This window comes from Tachyglossus aculeatus, chromosome 2, assembly GCF_015852505.1.
Source record: "Tachyglossus aculeatus isolate mTacAcu1 chromosome 2, mTacAcu1.pri, whole genome shotgun sequence".
In the NCBI taxonomy this organism is placed as follows: domain Eukaryota; kingdom Metazoa; phylum Chordata; class Mammalia; order Monotremata; family Tachyglossidae; genus Tachyglossus; species Tachyglossus aculeatus.
In genome coordinates, this window is record NC_052067.1 from 44,991,165 (window position 1) to 45,017,093 (window position 25,929).

A 25,929-nucleotide genomic window follows, 5' to 3' on the forward strand; every position below is an offset into this window, starting at 1 on the left:
CTGGAATGCCCTCCCTCTGCCCATCCACCAAGCTAGCTCTCTTCCTCCCTTCAAGGCCCTGCTGAGAGCTCACCTCCTCCAGGAGGCCTTCCCAGACTGAGACCCTTCCTCCCTCTCCCCCTCGTCCCCCTCTCCATCCCCCCCGTCTTACCTCCTTCTCTTCCCCACAGCACTTGTATATATGTATATATGGTTGTACATATTTATTACTCTATTTATTTATTTATTTAGTTTACTTGTACATATCTATCCTATTTATTTTATTTTGTTAGTATGTTTGGTTTTGTTCTCTGTCTCCCCCTTTTAGACTGTGAGCCCACTGTTAGGTAGGGACTGTCTCTATATGTTGCCAATTTGTACTTCCCAAGCGCTTAGTACAGTGCTCTGCACATAGTAAGCGCTCAATAAATACGATTGATGATGATGATGATGTGCAATGCACTGTTCTAAGCGGTGGGGAGGTTCAAGGTGATCGGGTTGTCCCAAGTGGGGGCTCACAGTCTTAATCCCCATTTTACAGATGAGGTACCTGAGGCACAGAGAAGTTAAGTGACTTGCCCAAAGTCACACAGCTGACAAATGGCGGAGCCAGAGTTTGAACCCATGACCTTTGACTCCAAAGCCCGGGCTCATTCCACTGAGCCATGCTGCTTTTAAGAGTAGGTTGCAGACCTCTTCTCGGGAGACAATGGGTGAGAATAAGAAGATGTGAAAGTGGCAGCAAGAGAACAGTGAGGAGGAGAGGTTGGCCCTTGGGGAAAGGGTATATCTCCTCTTCTTCATCTTGTCTTGTTTGTATGATTCCTTGAGGATATTTATTAAGCACTTACTATCTGCTAAGTGCTGAGGTAGAAATAAACCACTCTTACTCCTCCAGGCTCTCCCTTTGAGTGCCTTGGAGACCTATACCAAGTGGACTTTGCATTGGGATCTTAATGGTCATAGGGTGGCCCTACTCCTGAGTATGAGGGCAGGTCATGGAAAGATTAATGCAAAGGGCTTCATTCATTCATTCATTCAATCATATTTATTGAGCACTTACTGTCTGCAGAGCACTGCACTAAGCACTTGGGAGAGTACGATATAACAATAACCCAGGTCCCTGGTTTTGCAGAGACCCCAGTCGGCCCCCAAAATTGTTTCTCCTCTTGACATTACCAACAAAACTACTGCTATAAAGACAGTGTTTTTTTCACAGTGGCTACCACAAGGTTCCCGGGGCCAGAGTGTCCTACTCTTAAAGGGGCACTGCTCTTTAAATTTTAGAGAATGAGTGAATTTTAGAGCATGAGAGGAGCTTCCATCTCCCAGGAGCTCTTTTAAAATCCTAGATGCTTCAGCATCCTCTCCCTTCTTAGTTGGTTTTTTTTTGTGGAAAGATGGGGGACGGAGGGAGGTTTGGGATGTGACTAATGCTAATAGGTGCTAATCAGTACCACGGCCCTTAGTTCTTCATCTTGGTGTCTCCAGGGACCTTGTGGATTCCATGGTTGGAAGAAGTCCTAAAACTGATAGTGAATAGAAAGGGGGAAAGCATATTTGGTGTTTAAGAGTGTAGAGAAGCAACATGGCCTAGTGGGTGGGCCATTGGCCTGGGAGTCAGAAGAACCTGGATTTTGGACCCGGCTCCGCCACTTATCTGCTGTGTGATCTTGGGCAAGTCACTTCACTTCTCTGTGCCTCAGTTACCTAATCTCTAAAACAGGGATTAAGACTGAGAGCCTCATGTGGAGCATGGAATGTGTGCAATTTGATTTCCTTTTATCTACTCCAGTACTTAGAACAGTGCCTGGCACATAGTAAGTGCGTAACAAATGCCATAAAAGAAAAATGGAGGAAACATGGACATGTTGGCTCTGTGTGTGTGTGTGTGTGTGTGTGTGTGTGTGTGTGTGTGTGCATGTGTGTGTGTGCGCACCACTGTTGGCTGTCACTACGGCTGGAGAGAAGAGATTTTCTCCCCATTACCCCTACTACCCAACCCTGTAAGAAACACCTCTCAATCACTGCAGGGGTCCTCCAGACTTTTGGCTCCCACTCCCTCCTTCCCTTCTCCCCTCCCCCCTACCCCCAAGACCAAACACCTCCTGGCCTCGGCTGCTGAGGCGACCCCCACAGATCGCCTGAATCTCTGTCTCCACTCTGGCTGGTGGCGCTATGATGATATCATAGAGGGTCATGTGATGAGCGCCCCACCCTCCCCAAGACAGTCCAGCCCAGGGCCCCATCTTCAGATATTGTGGTCTGATGGAGCTGAAGCAAGATTCCATCATACAGGGTATATATGGGTTCTTAAGATGACCTTCCCCTCTCAGAATTGCCTCTGGAGAGCTTCCATGCCATTCCTAGCTTGGGCAGTGGCTAGCAAGTGGAAGGCAATCTGGTACAAGTCAAAACTCACCTGTGCTGGGCAGCAGCGGCATGGGAGAGAGTCGAGGGTGGAGACTCAAATTGATGGCACGGAAGAAGGCAGCAGTAAACCAGTTCTGTATTTTTACCAAGAAAACCAGAACGATTGCAAATGGAGGTGGGGGGTTCTGGGAGAGATGTGTCCATGGAGCCGCTATGGGTCGGAGATGATTCGACAGCATAAGAGAAGACAAGATGCCTTTTCTTGCTTGCTCTTAAGTCATCTTCCCCTGCCTCATGGCTGAGCCAGATGGTCTTTATTTTCTTAAGAAATATTACTACTTAGTCTAGACAGAACCTAACAGCCAAATAGCTCTGTCTTAAATGGACAAACCTAGGAGGACACTGTGTTCCCAGAATATGAAAAACGGTTCTGGTAATTCATGATAGAGCTTGAATCATTGCAACCGAGGAAGGTGTCAAGAAGAGGGATGTTTCATGAATGTTTACATTCGAATCAAGATTCTATATATCTGAACTTCTAGATTTAGAGAGTTCCCTCAGAAGCCTATGGACACCTGGAAAAATCAGAAAGCAGACTCGCAAAAAGACTTCAAAATTGGACAGTTTCCATTTCCACCTCACCAGATATAAGACATAGTCAATTAAGGCTTAAAGAGACATAAGTAATGCTATTTTCCCTAACACGCAATCTTCCTCTCCAAAGGCCAATACACCATTTACTAATTGGGCCTTGTCAAATTCCCTTTGGACCACAGTCCTGGATTAACACAAAATCGGCATCTGTTGTTGATATTAAAAATATCACTTGGGATTAGAAGAGACTTTATTAGGTCCCAGGAACCTGAAATTGCCTCTTATCCACAAACGTGTTACCTTTCAAATATAGTTCTCCTAATTACAAGGAAGCTCTACTCCTGCATTATTTGAACATGCAATTGTTTTTCCTAACTAGGTTATTCATTTCTAAATTACCATCATGGGTGAGGGTTTATGACCATTTTACTCACAAAAAATGTACAATTCCACAAATAAACTGACCTTTCTGCTGTTTACCTAATGTGACTTCTTGCTCCCTGAAGAATCTGGTTTTGATTAAGGGCCTGGGTGAGACAATGGCATCTTTCTTGCCAGATGAAGAGGAAAAAAAAAGTGTAACTAATGTTAGATAAAATGCAGGTGGGTTCTTGAGGCAATGCTGAGAACCCACTTCGGCTCTTTCTGAACTTCTCTGAAGCCCAGGGGATTCCTGATACACACTCAGCTCTCATTTGAAACAACAGTGATCTTTCTTCTCTCAAAAGTAGACAACTAGACAATGGCGTGAACTGTAATGCTAATGGCTATATTTCAGTTTGAGATTTATGCTTGCTGAGTTAGTATCAGAAACAATGGATTTCCATTCCCGTTTATAACAATCCATGTTAAGACAACAAATAAATGGAAGAATTGCTTCTTCAAAGAACACATTCTGTCTACTAGAGAGAAACTTGGTTTTAGTTTGGGGAATGTGACTAAATGCCTAATTTTTCTTCTACAGAGGGAACCTCCTTTTTCTACTCCTTCCTTGTTCTGAACAGCAGTTTTCAGCCAGTTAAGAAGATGGGTGAGAAGTGGGAAACGCTGCATATTTAAAAATGATTCTTGTGTCTTTCAGGAAAGAGAAGGTGCATTCTTGGCTTTCTCAGCCAGGTATGGAGGGTGTTTCATAAGATAAGATGTGTTTCATATGAAAATGAGAAGGTTCTCCTTTCAACACTGTCAAGAGTAAAAATGATAGTTGGATCATTAATTTAATGAACCACACATCTTAAGGGATAGAGCATGGGCCTGTCAGAAGGACCTGTGTCCTAATCCAGGTTCTGCCGTTTAGCTGCTGTGTGACCTTGGGCAAGTCAGTTACCTTCTCTATGCTCAGTGACCTCATCTGTAAAATGGGGATTAAGACTGTGAGCCCCATATGGGACTGTGTCCAACCTGATTAGCTTGTATTTACCTCAGTGCTTAGAACAGTGCTTGGTGCAGAGTAAGAGCTTAACAAATACCATCAGTATTATTGTTCAAAGATGTAGATCTTGGATGTGGGAGGACAATTCATTCTACATAGGATTAAATTAGTTACTTAATTTCCATGGGACATTCCCATGAAAATGTGCATTTTTTCAGCATGACATAGAGGTTAGAGCATGGGCCTGGGAGTCATGAGGTCATGGGTTCTAATCCCAGCTTCACCACTTGTCTGCTGTGTGACTTTGAACGTCACTTCATTTTTCTGTACCTCAGTTCCCTGATCTGTAAAATGGGGATTAAGACTGTGAGCCCCATGTGGTACAGGGACCGTGTCCAACCTGATTTGCTTGTGTCCACCCCAGTGCTTAGTACAGTGCCTGGCACATAGTAAGCATTTAATAAATACTATAATAATAACTATTACTATTTTTGTTTAGAGAAGATATTGATCTTCAAACGAGCAATAGGAAAATTGCTAAAATAATTTTCACTCCCTTCCATGCATTCACAGGTTCCCTGACCTTTTCTAAGCTCTCCTCATCCTGGGGCTTTCTCCAGGAACTACTGGGTAATGGCTATGATCTCCTCATCTTGCAACATCACTTCCCGTAATTCCCAAGATAGAGGGATAAGACCTTTTCTTAGCTAATTTCACAAGTCATTCCAAGAAGTAGATATTGCCCATTTCAAGCTTTTTGGATATAAGCAAAATATGACTTTGGAAAAAGTATTGTGACTTCAGACTCACAGCACCTGAGAATGTAGAACACCTCTTACATGAAGCAGGCTGAGGAGAAATGCCCTTAGATGGCTAGTAAAGATTACTCACTAAGTGAAGTTTTTATTTTCCAAATAGCCCAAACAATTTTGTTTATGAGCAGTCTGTTATTTTACTAGTAACTTTTTATATCTTTGGGGAGAAAAGCTGCCCTTTATGCACAGAACCTACTGATTTGAAAGAACTGCTTTGCTGAAACCTTTCCACTAAAACATAGACAACCAAGAATGTATGCATTGATTTATTCGTCCCCAAGCAGTTATGCCATCATTTATGATCTAAACATATCAGAATGCACAAATGTCTCCAAGGTCACATTATGATACAGATCCAGTTAGATTCTGGAGGCTAGCTATGCACTCCAGAAATTCCTTTACACAAGAGCCTGGCTTTGAAATTAAATGACGAAGTCAGCTTCTTTCCGATAGTATGATAATCAATCAGTCGATGGTTTTAATGAAGCATTTTACTGTAATCAAAGTACTGTACTAAGTGCTTGGGAGAGTGCAGAGTTCATAGACATGTTCCCTGCCCACAATGAGCTTGCAATCTAGAAGGGGAGACAGACGATAGATAAAACTTTAGAAGTTAGAAAAGTTCCAGGAGGCAAGCAGGAGGTATTGCAAAAGCACTGCAGAGAGCAAAGATTATCTGCATGCAAAACAGTGTGACCTAATGGAAATAATAATTGTGGCACTTGTGCCAAACACTGTACTAAGCACTGGGGTAGATGCAAGCTAATCAGGTTGGACACAGTCCCTGTCCCACATGAGATTTACTGTCTTAATCCCAATTTTACAGATGAGGAAACTGAGGCCCGGAGAAGTGAAGTGACTTGCCCAAGGTCACACAGCAGACAAGTGGCAGAGCCTGGATTAGAACCCAGGTCCTTCTGACTTCCAGGACCATGCTCTTTCCACTAGGCCAAGCTGCTTTGGAAAAAGCAACACCTGGGCATCAGAGGACCAGGGTTCTAAGGCTGGCTCTACCACTTGCCTGCTGGGTGACCTTGGGTAAGTCACTTAACATCTTTGGGGCTCAGTGTCTTCACCTTTAAGATTAAATACCAATTATCCCTCCTATTTAGACTGTGAGTCCCATGTGGGACAGGGACTGTGTCTGCTCTGATTTTTTAGATTATCATAGTGCTTGTCACACAGTAAATGTTTAACAAATACCACAATTATTATTACAAGAAGGAAGCATCAGGGACATTCATTTGTAAATAGTTAAATCTTAGAAAATAACGATATTTGTCATTTAAGAAAACACACAGTAATCTTCTGTGTCTTAGGATTTCTGATTACATTTCCCCGATCAATAAGAGCAGTGTTATTTGTTTTTCAGTGCTTCCTATGTGCCAAGTGCTATATTAGATACAAAACAATCAGTTTCAACACACTTGCTGTCTCATAGGACTCATGATTTTAGCGGGAGGAGAAACAGGTTTTGAATCCCCATTTCACAAATGAGGGAACTGAGGCATAGACAAGTTAAGTGACTTGCCCAAAATGCAAGTGGCAGAGCCAGGATTTAGAACCCAGGTCCTCTGATTCTTAAGTCCATGCTCTTTCCTCTAGGACCCTCTATGTCTCATGTCCTGATTAGCACGGCATGCACTTGAGTTGTTTATCTAGTAGTGGTGAGGGGCTGCAGGGTATTTCAGGAGGTGAAGGATGCAGTGGTGAAGGGAACGGTCTCTTCTTCCTTTTTAATCGACATGACTGCTTTAAGCTTAACCAGTTCAGAAGAGAGCAATGATTACTAAACTTTAATGTTGCTATCTAAGAATAAGCAAATACCAACTAAATTCAAGCAAGGTAGCACTTGTATGCCACAGTGAGAAGAAAAGATGTTCCAGTCAGAGGAACAAACAGCCAGATGTGTCCACAAACACATGGACAGGTCAAATACAAAGCTCTGGCCCTGAGTGAAACTAGAGTTTCTGATGGATTACATCTAGCAGAAATGGATGCTAAGGATACATTTTTTTCTGGAGAAGTCTTTCTTATCAGAAGAAGGGCTCACAAGTGTGGGTTTTGCCATCAGACTATTAATCATTCAACAGTGTTTGTTGAGAGTTCCCTGCATGCAGCACAGTGCTAAGCTCTTAGAAGAGTACAGTAGATGTGGGAAAATTGATCCCTAGTGGGCAAGCAGCTTAAGATGTATCACAGGAGGCAGATACACACAATAATTTACAGATAGGTGAAAGAAGTGCTTTAATAGGACAGTTGGCTCAAAACTGCCCAAAAGTGAGAAGGATGTGGGTTCTACTCCTTGCACTGCCACTTGCCTGCTGTGTGATGAGTTACTTACCTTCTCTGTACCTCAGTTACCTCATCTGTAAAATGGGGATTAAGACTGTGAGCCCCTTGTGGGACATGGACTTTGTCCAATCTGATTACCTTGTATCTACCCCAGCACTTAGAACAGTGCCTGGCACATAGTAAGTAGTTAACAAATACTAAAAAATAAGACCTAATAGTAAATTTTCCTGGGGAGGTAGGATTTCAGAAGGGCTATGAAGATAGGCCCCTCTCAGGGTCACACTGGAAAGTTTCCAGTACTTGACCAGTCTTGGCTATGGGAGGGAGAGACAAGCAGAGGCCTACCCATTCCATTCCTAGCTTGGGCAGTGGCTAGCGAGTGGAAGGCAAGTCAAAACTCACCCGTGCTGGGCAGCAGCGGCATAGGAGATAGTCAAGGGTGGAGACTGGAGTTTACTGTGTGGAAGGCAGCAATGGGAAACCACTTCCATATTTCTACCAAGAAAACTCAATGGATCCACTACCAGAATGATTGCAGATGGAGAGCGGGGCGTTCTGGGAGAGATGTGTCCGTGGTGTCACTATGGGTCAGAAACAACTCGATGGCAAAGGACAAGACAAGATAAATGAAGATTGGGAGAGTGATTTTAAAGGCAAGGGAATTCCAGGCAGGAGGAAGTGGTTAGGAGGCAGAAAAGTGAAGAATAAGGCAGGGTTGAAGGTGGGCTTGGGAGGAAGAGTGAGATCTGGATTTACTGGGAGGAGAGGGTGGATAATTTAGAGGGAATGACTTGGCAGAGTGTCTGCCTTAAAGCAAATGCTTTAAAGCATCTGTGTTGACCTTTACTGTAAAATAATAATGATGGTATTTGTTAAGCACTTACTATGTGCCAAGCACTGTTCTAAGCCCTGGGGTAGATACAAATTCATCAGGTTGTCCCATATGGGGCTGACAGTCTTAATTCCCACTTTACAGATGAGGTAACTGAGGCACAGAGAAGTGAAGTATGTCAGTGATGTCAGTCACTTGTATTAATTGAGCACTTATTGTGTGCACAACACCATGTTAAGCGCTTGGGCGAGTACAATATAACAGTATAACAGATGCATTCCCTGTCCACAATGAGCTTACAGTCTAGGGGAAATGCAGAGAGCAGCACCAGATTCTTGATGCAGTGTTTTTCTGGATCGAACCTTGCTCATTCACTCTCTGGGCTGCACCTGGAGAGTTTCCAGTACTCTACCAGTTTCAACTACAGGAGGGAGAGTCAAGCAGAGGCATATCCGTTCCGTTCATAGCTTTGGCAGTGGCTAATGAGCAGAAGGCAATCTGCTACAAGTCAAAACTCACCTTTGCTGGGCAGTAGCAGTATAGGAGAGAGTCGAGGGCAGAGATTGAAGTTTACCACGCAGAACAAGGCAATGGTAAACCGTTTCTGCATTTTTACCAAGAAAACTCTAAGGATACACTACCAGAGGTGGAAACAGGATGTTCTGGGAGAGATGCATCCATAACATCGCTATGGGTCAGAGATGACTTGATAACATAAGACAAACAAGCGTCATTCCCCAAGAGGGGCTCAGCCTCCCACTCTGATCTCCCAGGGAAGTCAGTGTGTCCCTGGCCAGTGCTGACATTCTGAGGGGAATCGCTTGGACACCAAAAACCTCCAGCTAAGCCAGAGTCCCTAGATTCTGGGGTGACTCAAGGTTCTTCAAGCCCCTTGCTCTCCACAGGAAGTGGGATGGCTCAGGCCTCTCCTCTGAGAGGCAGATAGCCCTAGACAACCCAGCCTGGCCTGACCTGCTTTGGTTTTTCCTATAGCAGGTGGGGCTGCTTCTGAAACATCACCATAATTTCCAAAACACTGGATCCATCCCCTTCTCCCCGCACCGTAATTTTCTAGAGTATGCTTCCCTCCCCACGGCAATCCCAAACACCTGCCTGGAGACTTTAAAGAGCGCTCTGGACTATTGGGCTCAAGAGGAAGCAAAAATGGCCAGTTCCAACTACGTCTGGGCAGATGCTGTGAGAATAGCCAACCCCACCAAACCCAGGTACAAAGGAGGTATCCCTCCTACCTCTCCTTCATGCAGGACAAGTGCAAGGATGTAAATCATGCCATGGCCACTGCTGGACAAAACAGCAATACAGGAATTTGTACTTTGTAGTGGCAGTCAGGGTGATATCTTTGAAACATCTGCCCCCTCACCCATTCTTTCCACTGAATCAATGACTACTACAGTGCAATTTTCTCATACTCTGGGGTCCTCAAGAACACGACTGCACATTATAGAACTAGGAGTTGTTCAATCACAGTATCCCTCTTTCAAATGCTTTCACTTCAAAACAGAAGTTTCTTCTAAATTTGGTAAAAGTCAGATGAAATAAATGCAGCAACAAAACATCCCTGATCCACAGATTTCCCCTGCAGCCTCATCCAAACTTGCTGAGAACTGAGTCTCCACTCCATTGGAGTTTCAAGAACAATGCAAAGGAAATCAATCTCACAGGATGCTGCATTGGAAGAATATCTTCTTTTCACAAACCAGTAAAGGCTCAAAATGTCATTACAGCATACGCCAGTCCAAACCAGTCGGCATACTCACCTTGAAGCTGGCGACCTTTGTACAAGTCCTTTGTTTTTGTCGGGTGGGCTCTGGCTGTGTTATCACATTTTGGTTGTTCATACCTGCAGAAGGGAAAGTGGGGTGGGGAAGAGAAAGAAAAATTAAGCCTGGGTCCATTGGAAAATGATAATACCCTCTTTTTCAGGCTTTTATTTGGCCTCATTCAAACTGCAGAGTGTTTTTGGTTCCCAGCATATAGTGCAATTTTTGATTCTTATGTTACATCATCCATGAGTTATTACCATGACTTTTTTGGGAAAGTTAACTGCAGTTAAGTATGCTAGCTACCATCAGGATAGTGTCAGGTGTTACTGTTAGAGTTGTCTTCAAATTCATTGACTCGTACAAAATTAGACAGTGGATTGGTGCAGACAATACTTAGTGCTTGACTATATCTGGTTTCTTTCTGCCGAAGGTGGTGTTTCTCAAGCCCTAGAGCAGTAGCATTGGTCTAGTGGGTAGATCATGGCCCTGGGAATCAGAAGAACTTGGGTTCTAATCTCAGCTCTGTCACTTGTCTACTGTGTGACCTTAATCAAGTCACTTAACTTCTCTGTGCCTCTGTTACCACATCTGTAAAATGGGAATTAAGACTGGGAGCCCTGTGTGGGACAGGGACTATGTCCAACCTGATTAGCTTGTATCTACCCCCATGCGTAATACAATGCTTGGCACATAGTACTTAACAAATATCACTTTAATAAAAAAGCACTAGGGACCCTGTCAGGACTCTGAGGGTGGAGTAATGCAAAAATAAAAGTTCTACTGGTGGCAGATGTGGTGAATGAAAAAAAGATAAAAGGTTTGGGTGATGGGAACAGAGTGGTCACAAGTTTTCCCAATACTGAGAGGATTTGGGCAATATAAAAGCTAAATAACTGTCTGTAATGGAAAAAGCAAAGAAATGGGGGTAAATGTCACTGGAGTTCATCAGTGATGTAGCCTCACAGAAGGAGCATAGCAAGAGGACCTGAGTTATAATCCTACTGTTGTCGCTTGCCTGTTGTTTCATCTCAGAGAAGTCACTTAACTTCTCTGCACTTCAGTTTCCTCATCTGTAAAATAGGAGTTCAATACCTGTTCTCCCTCCTACTTAGACCTATGTCTGTCTGACCTGATTATCTTAATACCTACCTCAGCACGTCACGAAGTAAATGCTTAACTAGTAGCTTGCTTCTACCCCACTGCTTAGTATAGTGTCTAGCATATAGCAAGCACTTAACAAGGACCATAAAACAACACCACTGTTACTATCATCTTTTTCAGTGCCTACTGTATGCAGAGCACTGTATTAAGGGTAGACATGATCCCTGGCCTCAAGGAGTTTTACAATCTAGTGGGGAAGACTGACCATAAAATAAATTTGACATAGGAAGTATTAGAATAAAAAAGGTACATAAAGAGAAGCAGTGTCATCTGGTGGATAGAGCAATGGCCTGCTCTATCCGCTATCCACTAGCCACTCTATCCTCCTCTATCTACTTTATTATCATTACTATTGTTGTTATTATTATTATTTAGACAAGTGCTAAAGAGGTTTGCTTAAGTACACTAAGTGCCTAGGTGGTAGAAAATATTGAAGTTCCACTTCATGGGGAGGGGGTGATACAAACTGGAGAGATGAGAGGTGGATCGGAAAAGGCCTTCTGGAGGCAATGTGATTTTAGGGGGCTTTAAAGAAAGAGAGGAAAATAGCCTGTTGGATGTGAAGGGGGAGAGAGTTCCATGAAGATTGACCATTTGGTCTACCTGGAAACAAGACAAGTTAGTAAGTTGGCTTCAGACTAACACAGCGTGTGATTGGGGATGGATTGAGAGAAGAGAGGGATAAGTGGAAGGGAAAACTGATTGAGTGTCTTAGTGCCAATGGTCAGGAGTTTCTATTTGATGCAGAGGGGGTTGGGCATCCTTTGGAGGTAATTGAGGAGTGGGGAGACGTGGGTAGAATGAAATTTAAGAAAAAATAACTCAGGGAACAGAGTGAAGCATGGACTGGAGACGGGAGAAGCTGTTGCCAATTTATACTTCCCAAGCGCTTAGTACAGTGCTCTGCACACAGTAAGTGCTCAATAAATGCGATTGATTGATTGATTGGAGACTGGAGCCAACCAGGAGGCTAATGGGGTAGCCAAGCTGGAATATGACAGGTGCCCACACCAGCCTCGTGGCAGTTTGTTCATTCATTCATGCATCCAATCATATTTATTGAGCACTTACTGTGTGCAAAGCACTGTACTAAGCACTTAGGAGAGTCCAATGTAGTAACAAACAGACACATTCTCTGCCCACAATCTAGAGGGGGAGACAGACATTAATATAAATAAATAAATGACAGATATATACAGATAATGTGCTGTGGGGATGGGAGGAAGGATGAATGAAGGAGCAAGTATGAGTGGCACAGAAGGGAGTGGGAGAAGGGGGGAGGGCTTAGTCAGGGAAGGCTTCTTGGAGGAGATGTGTATTCAATAAGGGTTGGTAGTGGCTGAAAGCAACTATCTGTCTGTCAATCCAGGCCAGAGATAGGATGTGGGTGAGAGGTCTGTGGTGAGATACAGGAGATTGGGGTACAGCAAGAAGGTTAGCATTAGCAGTTTAAGTGGCAAGACAGGGGCAGATATTGGAAACATTCTGGATGAAGAACCAATGGAGACATGCTAAATATGGACGTTGAAAGAGAGGGAGGAGTAAACGCGAAAGTCAAGAGTGCAGGCTTCAGAGACCTGGAGGATGATGATGCTGACAAATGTGAGGAGGGGAGGATTGGTGGGGAAAGATGAGGAGTTTGCTTCTGGACACTCTGAGCTCACAGTACCAATGGCATCTCCGGAGGAGGAGAGAGTTTAGTGTGGATCCAATTCAGGGACTAGGCCTTCCCCATTTTTGTTGCCGGGCTAGTCTGGATACGGCAAAGAGTGGGTAGTGTTCTGGATGTTAGATTAATTCATTCATTCAATTGTATTTATTGAGCACTTACTGTGTACAGAGCACTGTACTAAATGGTTGGGCGAGTACAATACAACAATAAAAAGACACATTCCTTGCCCACAAACTTGTTCTTAAACTCACTTTAGTTAAATTTGTTGCTTTCCTATATTATACTGTATGTTACTCTGCACTTTCTCTTTCATGTGCCAACTGTAATTGGCAATGTGCCTGATCTTTATTATTATCATTATTATCATTATTAATTATTATTATGGTATTTGTTAAGTGCTTACTATATGCCAAGCACTGTTCTAAGCACTGGGGTATATACAAAGTAATCAGTCCCTGTCCCACATGGGACTCCCAGTCTTAATCCCCTTTTAATTTTAATTTTAATTCCCCTTAATTCCCCTTAATTCCCCTTTTAATTCCCCTTAATTCCCCTTTCCTCCTGCTTGCCAAATCCAACGGCTCATACTCTGTCCTAATCCTCCTCGACCTCTCAGCTGCCTTTGACACTGTGTACCACCCCCTTCTCCTCCACATGTTATCTGACCTTGGCTTCACAGACTCCGTCCTCTCCTGGTTCTCCTCTTATCTCTCCGGTCGTTCTTTCTCAGTCTCTTTTGCAGGCTCCTCCTCCCCGTCCCATCCTCTTACTGTGGGGGTTCCCCAAGGTTCAGTGCTTGGTCCCCTTCTGTTCTCAATATACACTCACTCCCTTGGTGACCTCATTCGCTCCCACGGCTTCAACTATCATCTCTACGCTGATGACACCCAGATCTACATCTCTGCCCCTGCTCTCTCCCCCTCCCTCCAGGCTCGCATCTCCTCCTGCCTTCAGGACATCTCCATCTGGATGTCCGCCCGCCACGTAAAGCTCAACATGTCGAAGACTGAGCTCCTTGTCTTCCCTCCCAAACCTTGTCCTCTCCCTGACTTTCCCATCTCTGTTGACGGCACTACCATCCTTCCCGTCTCACAAGCCCGCAACCTTGGTGTCATCCTCGACTCCGCTCTCTCATTCACCCCTCACATCCAAGCCGTCACCAAAACCTGCCGGTCTCAGCTCCGCAACATTGCCAAGATCCACCCTTTCCTCTCCATCCAAACTGCTACCCTGCTAATTCAAGCTCTCATCCTGTCCCGTCTGGACTACTGCACTAGCCTTCTCTCTGATCTCCCATCCTCGTGTCTCTCTCCACTTCAATCCATACTTCATGCTGCTGCCCGAATTATCTTTGTCCAGAAACGCTCTGGACATATTACTCCCCTCCTCAAAAACCTCCAATGGCTACCGATCAATCTGCGCATCAGGCAGAAACTCCTCACCCTGGGCTTCAAGGCTCTCCATCACCTCGCCCCCTCCTACCTCACCTCCCTTCTCTCCTTCTACTGCCCAGCCCGCACCCTCCGCTCCTCCACCACTAATCTCCTCACTGTACCTCGCTCTCGCCTGTCCCGCCATCGACCCCCGGCCCACGTCATCCCCCGGGCCTGGAATGCCCTCCCTCTGCCCATCCGCCAAGCTAGCTCTCTTCCTCCCTTCAAGGCCCTGTTGAGAGCTCACTTCCTCCAGGAGGCCTTCCCAGACTGAGCCCCTTCTTTCCTCTCCCCCTCGTCCCCCTCTCCATCCCCCCGTCTTGCCTCCTTCCCTTCCCCACAGCACCTGTATATATGTATATATGGTTGTACATATTTATTACTCTATTTATTTATTTATTTATTTATTTTACTTGTACATTTCTATCCTACTTATTTTATTTTGTTGGTATGTTTGGTTCTGTTCTCTGTCTCCCCCTTTTAGACTGTGAGCCCACTGTTGGGTAGGGACTGTCTCTATGTGATGCCAATTTGTACTTCCCAAGCGCTTAGTACAGTGCTCTGCACATAGTAAGCGCTCAATAAATACGATTGATTGATTGATTGATTTTACAGAGGAGGTAAATGAAGCACAGAGAAGTGAAGTGACTTGCCCAAGACCACAGAGCAGATAAATGATGGAGCCAGGATTAGAACCCATGACCTTCTGACTCGCAGGCCTGTGCTCTAGCCACTACATCATGTTTGTACATATTTATTACTCTATTTATTTTACTTGTACATATTCTATTTGTTTTATTTTGTTAATATGTTTTGTTTTGTTCTCTGTCTCCCCCTTCTAGACTGTGAGCCAACTGTTGGGTAGGGACCATCTCTATATGTTGCCAACTTGTACTTCCCAAGCGCTTAGTACAGTGCTCTGCACACAGTAAGTGCTCAATAAATATGATTGAATGAATGAATGAATGCTGCTTCTCTATTGATCTTTCCATTGCTGTGATGATATCGTGTACTAGGACTTTTTAACCCAATCCCCTGGGCCATGTCCAAGTAGAGGGGCTTTTACAGGGATGAGGCAGATGAGGGATACAACCAACTGTAAATCTACCAATTGGTAGCTCTTCCTTATGCCTATCTATCCCAACTTTCCTCCTTTATCCACGCATTTGAAGGACTAAGGGATGTTTTTTCCTTCTTTATTTATTCAGTCATATTTACTGAGTGCTTACTGTATGCTGATCACAGTACTAAGCCCTTGGGAGAGTACAGTACAACAATAAACAGACATATTTTCTTCTTTATGGATAAGATTAAATGTTTCTAGTCCCGGGGATTTTTCTTAACCACAGAAATAAAACCTACTACCAATACATTAAACACGAAGAGAACTCTAACACATTTAGGGAAGGATTTTTGTTTTGGAAGGGATCATCTGGTTCTACTCTCCCTCTGTGCAACTGCATTGGGTCTCTGTGTCGTTCACGGAGGGGAGGATCCAACAGCGGATGTGGTAGTGAATTCAACTTGTAGTTACCCAACAGCTACTTGCATTTCAAATGAAATGACTTTCTTTCAAACGAAAGGATTGCTGTCAAAATCCTAAATGTGTTTTGCATCAGATGAACTGTTTTTGTTTGGAGTGGTTCATTTCGCCTCAAGTCACGAGTTGGTTTCAAATCCCTCCTCCCCCTCACAACCACAGACAGGTGGTTCACTTTAAATAATGGACTTCAGAAGAAATTTAGTAGATTTCAGATGCATTTTCAATATAATATATATATATACACATATATTCATATGTACATATATACATGCATATGTGTGTGTTTATATATTTGTATATTTACATGTCAAGTCCTCAATATTATTCTATTTTAACATATTTGCTTTTTTGAGATATTTGTTAGCACTTACTACATGTTGAATTCTGTTCTAAGTGCTGGGGTAGATATAAGTCAATTAGATCAGTCACACTCCCTGTCCCACATGGGACTCACAGTCCAAGTAGAAGGGAGAATAGGTATTAAATCCCCATTTTACATTTGTGGAAACTGAGGCAAAGAGAAATTAATTGACTTACCCGAGGTCATACATAATGTAATTGGCAGAGCATTGGGCAGAGCCAAGATTAGAACCCAAGTCCTCTGACTCCCAAGCCCATGCTCTTTCCACTAGGTGCACTGCTCTTTAATTAGAATTCACCTATATGAATATGTATGGTTAATAAACTACCCATATTATAATGTTTTGCCTGGGGGGTTAAAATGGCTCTAGTGTTGAGTGAAATGAATCCCTTAAGTATTCGATTTTATTTTAGTTTTCATCATTTTAACTTTTAAAAATGTATCATCCATTCTTTTCTCCTTACAGTGATTAATTATCTTATTTTGCATGGAGTTCAAATATGTCTCATTCTTGGTAATAAACCCACAGTTTTCCAATCAAATTAACACCAAAAACTGCTTGGCAAACTATAAACAGCTCTGGTCATCATTAGAGCTTCTCAAAATTTCCCGCACCCATTTCTTGGCAGAATTCATCCCATTCAACACCATAAAAGAATGTCCTTGAAAGGGAAATACTTGCTCCCATAACTTGACTTGGAGTGGGTTAGCACATGTAAGTTAGTCTTCCTCCCGAATCATTTAAAGAAAAATCATCTCCACTGTCCTCGTACCCAATTTATTCTATTTATACTCAATTTATTCTCCGCAGGCTCTGAATGACCTCTTTCATGATATAAAGTATTCACACACATTGGCATAATACTTCAAAATGCTCATCGAGATTACTGCTTTTGAAATTAAACAACCCTAATACACTCAGAATTTAAGCTATCACATTTTAATGAAAAAAAAAACCTCATACTTTATATCCTTCTCAAATTTAGTAGGGATCTGTATTAAATGACAGGGAAATTTCTGCAGCATTTGATGTGAAAACCATGTGTGAAGGAACCTTTTGCCATATTTTAGTATCTTTAGAGATTGCTGGAATTGCAACAGGCAGAGAATGGAGAAAGTCAGAAAGTTTATCAAGCAGCTATTTCAAAAACTCCCATCCTACCGCAGAATTATTAGGTTACTAAACTTCTTGCTCACTGTGGTAGCGCTAGGGTAGCTGCAAGTTAATTAGGCCAGGCACAGTCCCTGTCCTGCATGGAGACCTCACAGTCTAAGTAGGAAGGAGAACATGAGAACTGAGGCACAAAGAAGATAAGTGATTTGTCCAAGGTCACACAGCAAGCGATTGCCAGAGCTGGGATTAGAACCCAGGTCCTTTGACTCCCAGGCCCATGCTCTTTCCACTAGGCCATGCTGCTTCCCAGAGTGTGTCTGGGAAGTATTGTTGTACTCCCCCAAGCTGTTAGTACAATACCCTGCACACAGTAAGTGCTCAATAAATATGATTGATTGATTGATAAATTGATTTGATTGAAAAACTCAGTTATAAGCCATTAGCAGGATCATAAAAGTTAGGGGTGATGTCATTGGGGTGGATCTAACTCACTGCCACTGCCACTCATTTCAAAACCCTTAAGTACCTGTGAGCTAAAAAGGACAGGCATAGCTGTAAGAATGGACTGAAAATGCAACCGCTAATTCCTTATTACTTAGGTAGAATGGTGCCTAGAAAACAAAAATGATGGAATCCCTAATAGAAATACTTTGTCCGTGAGCCCCATGTGGGACAGGGACTGTATCTGGCTTGATTAAATTGCATCAAGAACTTAGAACAGCACTTGACACCTAGTAAGCGCTTACTTACCCCTTTTAGACTGTGAGCCCACTGTTGGGTAGGGACTGTCTCTATATGTTGCCAACTTGTACTCCCCAAGCGCTTAGTACCGTGCTCTGCACACAGTAAGCGCTCAATAAATATGATTGATTGATTGATTAACAAGTACCATTTCAAAGAAAAGAAATAAAATCACTCTAGTAATATTAAAAGATAATCTTTTTAAAAACTTCCATAGGTCAGAGAAAAAAATACAAATACTGCCATCATGTCTTCTTGGTCATCAGAATTTCTAAAATTAACATGTTGGAATCTCAGGGATCAGTTAGTGTTCTCCAAATACACTTTGAAAATATTTTCCTTTAGAAAATCTGGAGGAAAGGATTTCCTCTTCCTTCCCCTGCAAATATTGTACTTTTAATCATGCTCAAGATTTGGGGATTCATTATTATATGATGCTAGCAATAATAATAATTGCTAAATGCTTACTATGAGCCAGGCACTGTTCTAAGCACTTGGGTAAATACAAGAAAAGCGGGTTGGACACAATCCCTGTCCTCTGTTGGGCTCCACAATCTCAATCCCCATTTTACAGATAAGGTAACTGAGGGCCAGAAAAGTGAAGCGACTTGCCCAAGGTCACACAGCAGAAAAGTGGAGGAGCTGTAATTAGAACCCATGACCTCCTGACTCCCCAGGCCCATGCTCTGTCGGTTATGCCTTGCAACTTCTCTACAAAATAACATATAAAAATTCTTTAGAATTGAAATTCTATCCCATATTTTTAAAGCAACATGACAGACTATGACTTATGTAATATTCCTTTTGAGGAACAGAATATATTAGTGCCCTGACCCCAGAATAGAAAATCAATTTAACATTAAACTTAATTTAACATCCCTCTACCCTCCTTGGCTATTTCAATTTATTTTCACACAGACTGGTGAAAATGTCTTGATGGAGAAAGCGCCTATCAGATAACCTCCTTCTTTGCCAACATGAAATGTGATTTCATGCTCCTAAGAGTGTGTAGGTGCTGCAGGGGAATAGAAGGGTCTTTGATGGTGAAGTTCAATTAACTTGTGTTCTGATAGCTGATGGAAACTTAGAATGAGAAACCCCTGAGCTATATGCACTAATGTAGCAGTTGGCACACTGCCTAAAAGTTGATTCACCTGATATCCATTCCCCTCACTTTGCCCCTCTATTAATTAATATTTAGAGCCTAGGCTTCTCTTGGTGGGTTTCGTTCTCTCCTCCTGATGTCTTAGACTGAGGAGAAATTACAATTGGGACATGTGGGTGATGGGATGATCGCAAACGCAAACGCATCGAAAACACACGTGTCCCTCATTACTAAAATGCTCTCAGGCTACTGAATGTGACATAGAGCCTGACTGTAAATGTTGACCCTATACTGTAAATTCTTGTGGGTGGGGATTGTTTCAACCATCCCTACTGTATTGTGCTCTCCCAAGTGCTTAGTAGAGTTCTCTGCACCCAGTAAATGCTCAATAAATTCTTCAGATTTATTGACTGATTGAAAATTCAGGAATCCTGAATCCTTTCCTTCCTGGGACTCCACTGCCTATTCCAATTAGAATTTCAGGGTGAAATAGATGAAAGAAAGATGGATTTTCTTACTACACTCTTCATTACCCCAGGTGCCATGGAATATTGCAGGAGGTATTTCAGGCAGTATTTCAAAATACTGAAAAATTCTGACATTTCCCATCTGAACCTCAGAAGCAGTAAGCTGTAGCACATCTCATGCTATTAGTTTCTTTTAGAAAATCAGAAAGCCTAGTGATTTTAAGTCATTTCATTGTGCTGCAGAGAAAAAGTGTCCTCAAATTAGGCTAGTGTTTTCAAGTTTTTTTTTTAAAGTATAGTTTTACAAGGCTCATCTTGAAGTCAAAACAAGAGGATAGGACACTTTTATTAAAAGGGTATTTCATGATTGATCAATATAATAACAATAATAATAATAATGGCATTTATTAAGTGCTTACTATGTGCAAAGCAGTGTTCTAAGTGCTGGGGAGGTTACAAGGTGATCAGTTTGTCCCACATGGGGCTCACAGTCTTCATCCCCATTTTACAGATGAGGTAACTGAGGAACAGAGAAGTGAAGTGACTTATCCAAAGTCACACAGCTGACAATTGGCGGAGCTGGGATTTGAACCCATGACCTCTGACTCCAAAGCCCGTGCTCTTTCCACTGAGCCATGCTGCTTCTCTAACATATTAGAGAATAACATATTGAACACTCAATAACATATTGAGCACTTCCTAAAGGCAGAGACTGTATTGAGCATATTGATGATTACAATAGAGATAATAGACAGGATCTCAAGGAGTTTAAGAACCCAGCAGATGTGGGGGTGGGGAGGGGAGAAATAAACTAAAATAATTTAAGGTTAGGAGAAGTGGTTATATATCTGAGCTAGTGCCTTGGAATTAGGGTAAGAAAAATGGGTACATTAATGCTGTGGGAAGAATACATGTGTGCATAGGTACCTCAGTAGGACTTGAGTAGCAGTTGAGGAGGATGTAATCTGTGGAAATTAGAAATTAATCAGGAAAAGCTTCCTGGAGAAGATGTGATTTCAGAAGGCTTTGAAGATGAGGACAGAAGCAATTTGGTGCATTTGAAGGGGAAAAGAGTTTCAGGTAGGTGTAGGGGGCAGGAGGGAGAGATTAGTGGTGGAAGAGATGAGAATTACGTCCAGTGAAGAAGTTGGGTTGAAGGAGAGAAGCTTGTGAACTAGTGGATAATGAGAGGAAAGAATGGATAAGCAAGAGGGAGAAAGCTGATTGAATGCCTTAAAGCCAGTGGTCAGTTTATAATTGATGTGGAGAGGATTAGAGGATTTTCAGAATAATAATAATAATGATGATAATGGTATTTGTTAAGCACTTTCTATGTGCCAAGCACTGTTCTAAGCATAGAAGTAAGGGGACTTTTGCAGAATGAGAAGCAGCAGAATGGAAAAAAGCATGGGCCTGGAAGTCAGGGTCCCTGGGTTCTAATTTCAGTTCTCTTGTTTACCAGCTGTGTGACCCTGGGGAAGTCATTTAACTTCTCAGTGTCTCAGTTTCTTCATCTGCTAAATAGGGATTAAACACCTGTTCTATCGCCCCTTTAGACTGTGAGCCCCATTTGGGACAAGACAGTGTCTATTCTAATTATCCTGTAGCCTGTATCCTGTATCGACTCCAGTATGATACTGTATCTACCCTCATGCTTAATAGATTGCTTAACAAATAACACAATGATTATTAGAGAAGCAGCATGGCTCAGTGGAAAGAGCCCGGGCTTGGGAGCCAGAGGTCATGGGTTCTAATCCCTGCTCTACCACTTGTCAGCTGTGTGACTTTGGGCAAGTCAGTTAACTTCTCTGGGCCTCAAGTACCTCATCTGTAAAATGGGGATTGACTGTGAGCCCCACAAGGGACAACATGATCACCTTGTATCCCCCCCAGCACTTAGAACAGTGCTTCGCACACAGTAAGTGCTTAACAAATGCCATCATTATTATTATTATTAGAATGATTGTTACAATGACATTTAAAAAAAATATCCAGACACTAGAGTGAAGTATGGACCAGGGTGGGGAGGGACTGTATACAGAGAGACCAGCATGGAGACTCAATCAAGCATTCATTCATTCATTCAATCATATTTATTGAGCGCTTATTGTGTGCAGAGCACTGTACTGACTCATGCCCAAGTCAATCCAGGATATGATAATTGCTGGTCTGTGGGGAAGCAATTTAGATGGAGAAGAAGGGCAGATCACCAACATGTGGAGAAAGAAAAATTAATCAGAAAAAAAAACCTAAATATGTCGGTTGAAAAGAGGAAGGAGTCAAGATTCTGCCACCTGCCTGATGTGTGACCTTAGGCAAGTCACTTAACTTCACAATGTGTCAGTTACCTCATCTGCAAAATGGGGATTTAGACTCTAAGTCCCACCTGGGGCATATAATATGTCCAACCTGAGTAACTTGTATCTACCTCAGTGCTTGGTATAGTTCCTGGCACATAATAAGTGCTTAACAAATACCATTAAAAAAAAAGAACTGAAGCCAAGGTTGAAGACTTCAGCAACAGGAAGGAAGGTAGTGGTGTCACCTGTGAAGGGAAAATTAGGTGGAGGAGAGGACTTAGGAGAGAAGATGAAGAATTCAGCTCTGGACCTATAGAAGAAGAGGTGCCAATGATATATACAGGTAGACATGTCCTGGAAGCAGGAAGACAGGGAGAGAACAGAGAAAGAGGGAAGTCGGGGGGGAGTGAGACAGAATCGGCACTCTAGACTCTAAGCTGTCTGTGGGAAGGAAAGACATCTACCAACACTGTTGTATTCTCCCAAGCACTTAGTACAGTACTTCTTTCCTCTCCCCCTCGTCCCCCTCTCCATCCCCCCGTCTTACCTCCTTCCCTTCCCCACAGCACCTGTATATATGTATATATGGTTGTACATATTTATTACTCTATTTATTTATTGATTGATTGATTTTACTTGTACATTTCTATCCTACTTATTTTATTTTGTTGGTATGTTTGGTTCTGTTCTCTGTCTCCCCCTTTTAGACTGTGAGCCCACTGTTGGGTAGGGACTGTCTCTATGTGATGCCAATTTGTACTTCCCAAGCGCTTAGTACAGTGCTCTGCACATAGTAAGCGCTCAATAAATACGATTGATTGATTGATTGATTGACTTATTACAGTGTCTAGATTGTAAGTTCATTGTGGACAGGAAATGCGTCTGTTTATTATTATATTGTACTCTCCCAAGTGCTTAGTAAAGTGCTTTACACACTATAAGTGCTTGATAAATATGATTGAATGAGTGACAGAATTACAGTGCTCTGCACAGTCTTAAGTGCTCAATAAATACCATTGATTGATTGAGTCATTAGTAGAGGGGTAAGAGCTGAAGTGATGAGAACAGGTGAGCTCTCTAAGGGAACGAGCATAAAGTGGACAAGAACTCAGAGTACAGCTTTAAGGGATACTCAGAGCAAGGGGTTGGAAGGAGAGGAAGTGAGAAGGGCTGTGAAGAAGCAGGCTGAGAGACAGAGGACTACCAAGAGAAAATTGTGCCAGTAAAACCAAGGTCAGAAAGGCTTTCCAGAATGTTGGGGGTGGTCTCCAGTACTGACGGTGAATGCAGAGTGGATAAAAACACAGGCCTGGGAGTCAGAAGGATATAGTTTCTAATTCGGGCTCTGCTACTTTTCTGCTGTGTGACTTTGGGCAAGTCACTTGCTTCTCTGTGCCTCAGTTACCTCATCTGGAAAATGGGGATTGACTGTGTGCCCCATGTGGGGCAGGGACTGAACTGCACTATTACTATTACTGAACTGCACTTCCCAAGTGCTTAGTATGGTGCTCTGCACAAAGTAAGCACTCAATAAATATGATTGAATGAATGAATGAATGCTGAAAACAGAGCTTGACACATAGTAAGTGCTTAACAAATATTATTATTATTATAATCAAGGAGGATTAGAATAGTTGTTAGATATTTGTTAGATAGTGCTCTGCACATAGTAAGCGCTCAATAAATACGATTGATTGATTGATTGATTCTCTGTCTCCCCCTTTTAGACTGTGAGCCCACTGTTGGGTAGGGACTGTCTCTATGTGTTGCCAATTTGTACTTCCCAAGCGCTTAGTACAGTGCTCTGCACATAGTAAGCGCTCAATAAATACGATTGATTGATTGATTGATTTGATAAGGAGGAGGTCATTGTTCATTCATACATTCATTCAATCATATTTATTGAATGTTTATGTGTCCAAAGAGCAGTCGCAATAGAGTGAAGAGGGCAAAGAGAGATAATAATGATTATGGTATGTGACAAACATTAAACTAAGGGCTGGGGTAGATACAAGTTAATCAGGTTGGACAAAGTCCCTGTCCCACATGGGGCTCACACTTTTAATCCCCATTTTCCAGATGAGGTAACTGAGGCCCAGAGAAGTTATGTGACTTGCCCAAGGTCACACAGCAGACGTGGCAGAGTCAGTACTAGAACCCAAGTCCTCCTGTCTCCTAGGCCCATGCTCTAGCCCCTAAGCCCCACTGTTTTCCTACAAGTGGATTGTAGGGGTTCAAGAACAAGTTGGAGGAGAGGAAAAAGAAGTACTTTACCAGTTTGAAGATTTTGACCAGGAATGGGTACAGGGAGGTGGGGCAATAGCTGGTAGGTGCAGTGGGATCCACGAATAATATATGGATGTATTTATGTATAATTTATATCATTTGTGATTACCCAATATAATTTATATAATATATCCATATTTTATCTATATTTTGTTAGGATCAGGAAGGTATACACATGCTGGAAGGCAGGAGAGAATTATACACAATGTAATTTATATAATATATCCATATTTTATCTATAGTTAGGATCAGGAAGGTATACTCATGCTTGAAGGCAGGAGAGAATGGGCCATTTGGAAGTAAGCTATCAAAGATGGTGGTCAGGGAGGGGAGAAGAAGAGTCCGTGAGAGGGGTTTGAGGAGATGATAGGGACTGGGGTAGGTACGCAAGTAGAGCGGTTAGGTTTTGAAAAGAGGTGAGAGATCGTCTCTTGCGAGAAGGCTGAGGTGGGAAAAAAACACAGGCCTGGGAGTCAGTAGTCCTGAGTTTTAATCCTGATTCTGCCACATGCCTGCTCTGTGACCTTGGGCAAGTCATTTAACTTTTTTCTGTCAGCTTCAGCCTCTGTACAAATGGTGAAGAGATAACTGTCCTCCCATCCTCTTAGATCATAAGAACCATGTGGCAAAGAGACAGTGTCTGATCTGATTATATTTTATCTCCCCCAATGCTTAGAACATATAAGTGCTTACAAAGTACCAATTGTTATTTTTAGTTGCCGTAAATTAGGATGCATTTGAAGTGCCTAATGTCAAGCTGCAGCCTGGATTTCTGTCAACAGTCCTTGGTAGTAGTAGTGTAAGAAATGAAGGGAGACAGGGCTGGAGGTTAATGGTGTGAGATTGGCAGTGGGACAGAAGGTCAAGGGAGTTGATTTTGGTGGAGAGCATGGCAGTGAGAGCATGGATTTAACAGTCTCTGTGGGAGGAAAGAACAGTTCGTGACCTGAGCTGACAGGTCAAGAGACTGTGGTAGAACACTGTGATATATTGAAGTGGGAGATTAGAAATTCTTCATTGACAAGTGTGTCTATCACTGTTATTGTGTGGCTCAACTGAGTTGAAAAACGAGAGGAGGGGCTTCTGAGGGGGCCGTCGGGAATGTCTACATTAGGCTCCAGAAGGTAAAGCTGAAGGAGAATGCAGGATTCTGCTTAAGTTCCAGGAGAAAGTATAGTTTCTGTCTTGAAATCAGAAGGCCAGGTTCATTACTGTGCTAAAATGAGCAACGGTGATGGCAAATAATTTGTCTTTAAATCATGAAATAGTACAAAAAAATAGATTAATTTTGGAAGGATTCAGAACCCATTTTTTTAGACCTGATTCATTGTTTAGCAGACACAGCAGGAGGCTTGGGAAATAAAAGCTCCTTGAAGGTAGGCAGTGACTTTACCAACTCCCACGTGTACTCTCCTGAGCACTTAGTACAGTGCTTTGCACACAGTAAGCACTCAATGAATGCCATTGATTGATAGATTTCCTGGAATGGAAAGAGCTGGGGAAGGTGATTTCTTCTTCCCACCTAAACCCTGGAAAAGCCTAGGAATGTGTAAAAGATGGGTGAAAGGGAAAAGTTATTACTTGCAGAATGAGAATATTTTAAGAATGTTTACATGTTTTTAAGGGATAATACTGTAAATGTTAATCAGGCTTGTGGTTTGACAGGTTTAGGGTTTTAGTTTGTCGAGGCTGAGGGTGGATA

General features: G+C 42.6%; 1 protein-coding gene across 2 annotated transcripts in view; it reads right to left on the reverse strand.

The window, feature by feature from the left end:
- SMOC2 (SPARC related modular calcium binding 2) overlaps nt 1–25,929 on the reverse strand; it is a 242,329-nt gene that overhangs the window by 59,214 nt on the left and 157,186 nt on the right. For both annotated transcript variants that reach the window (XM_038771125.1, XM_038771117.1), the window contains exon 9: nt 10,039–10,121. In XM_038771125.1, coding sequence (XP_038627053.1) covers nt 10,039–10,121 — 83 coding nt within the window. The remainder of the gene's footprint in view (nt 1–10,038; nt 10,122–25,929) is intronic.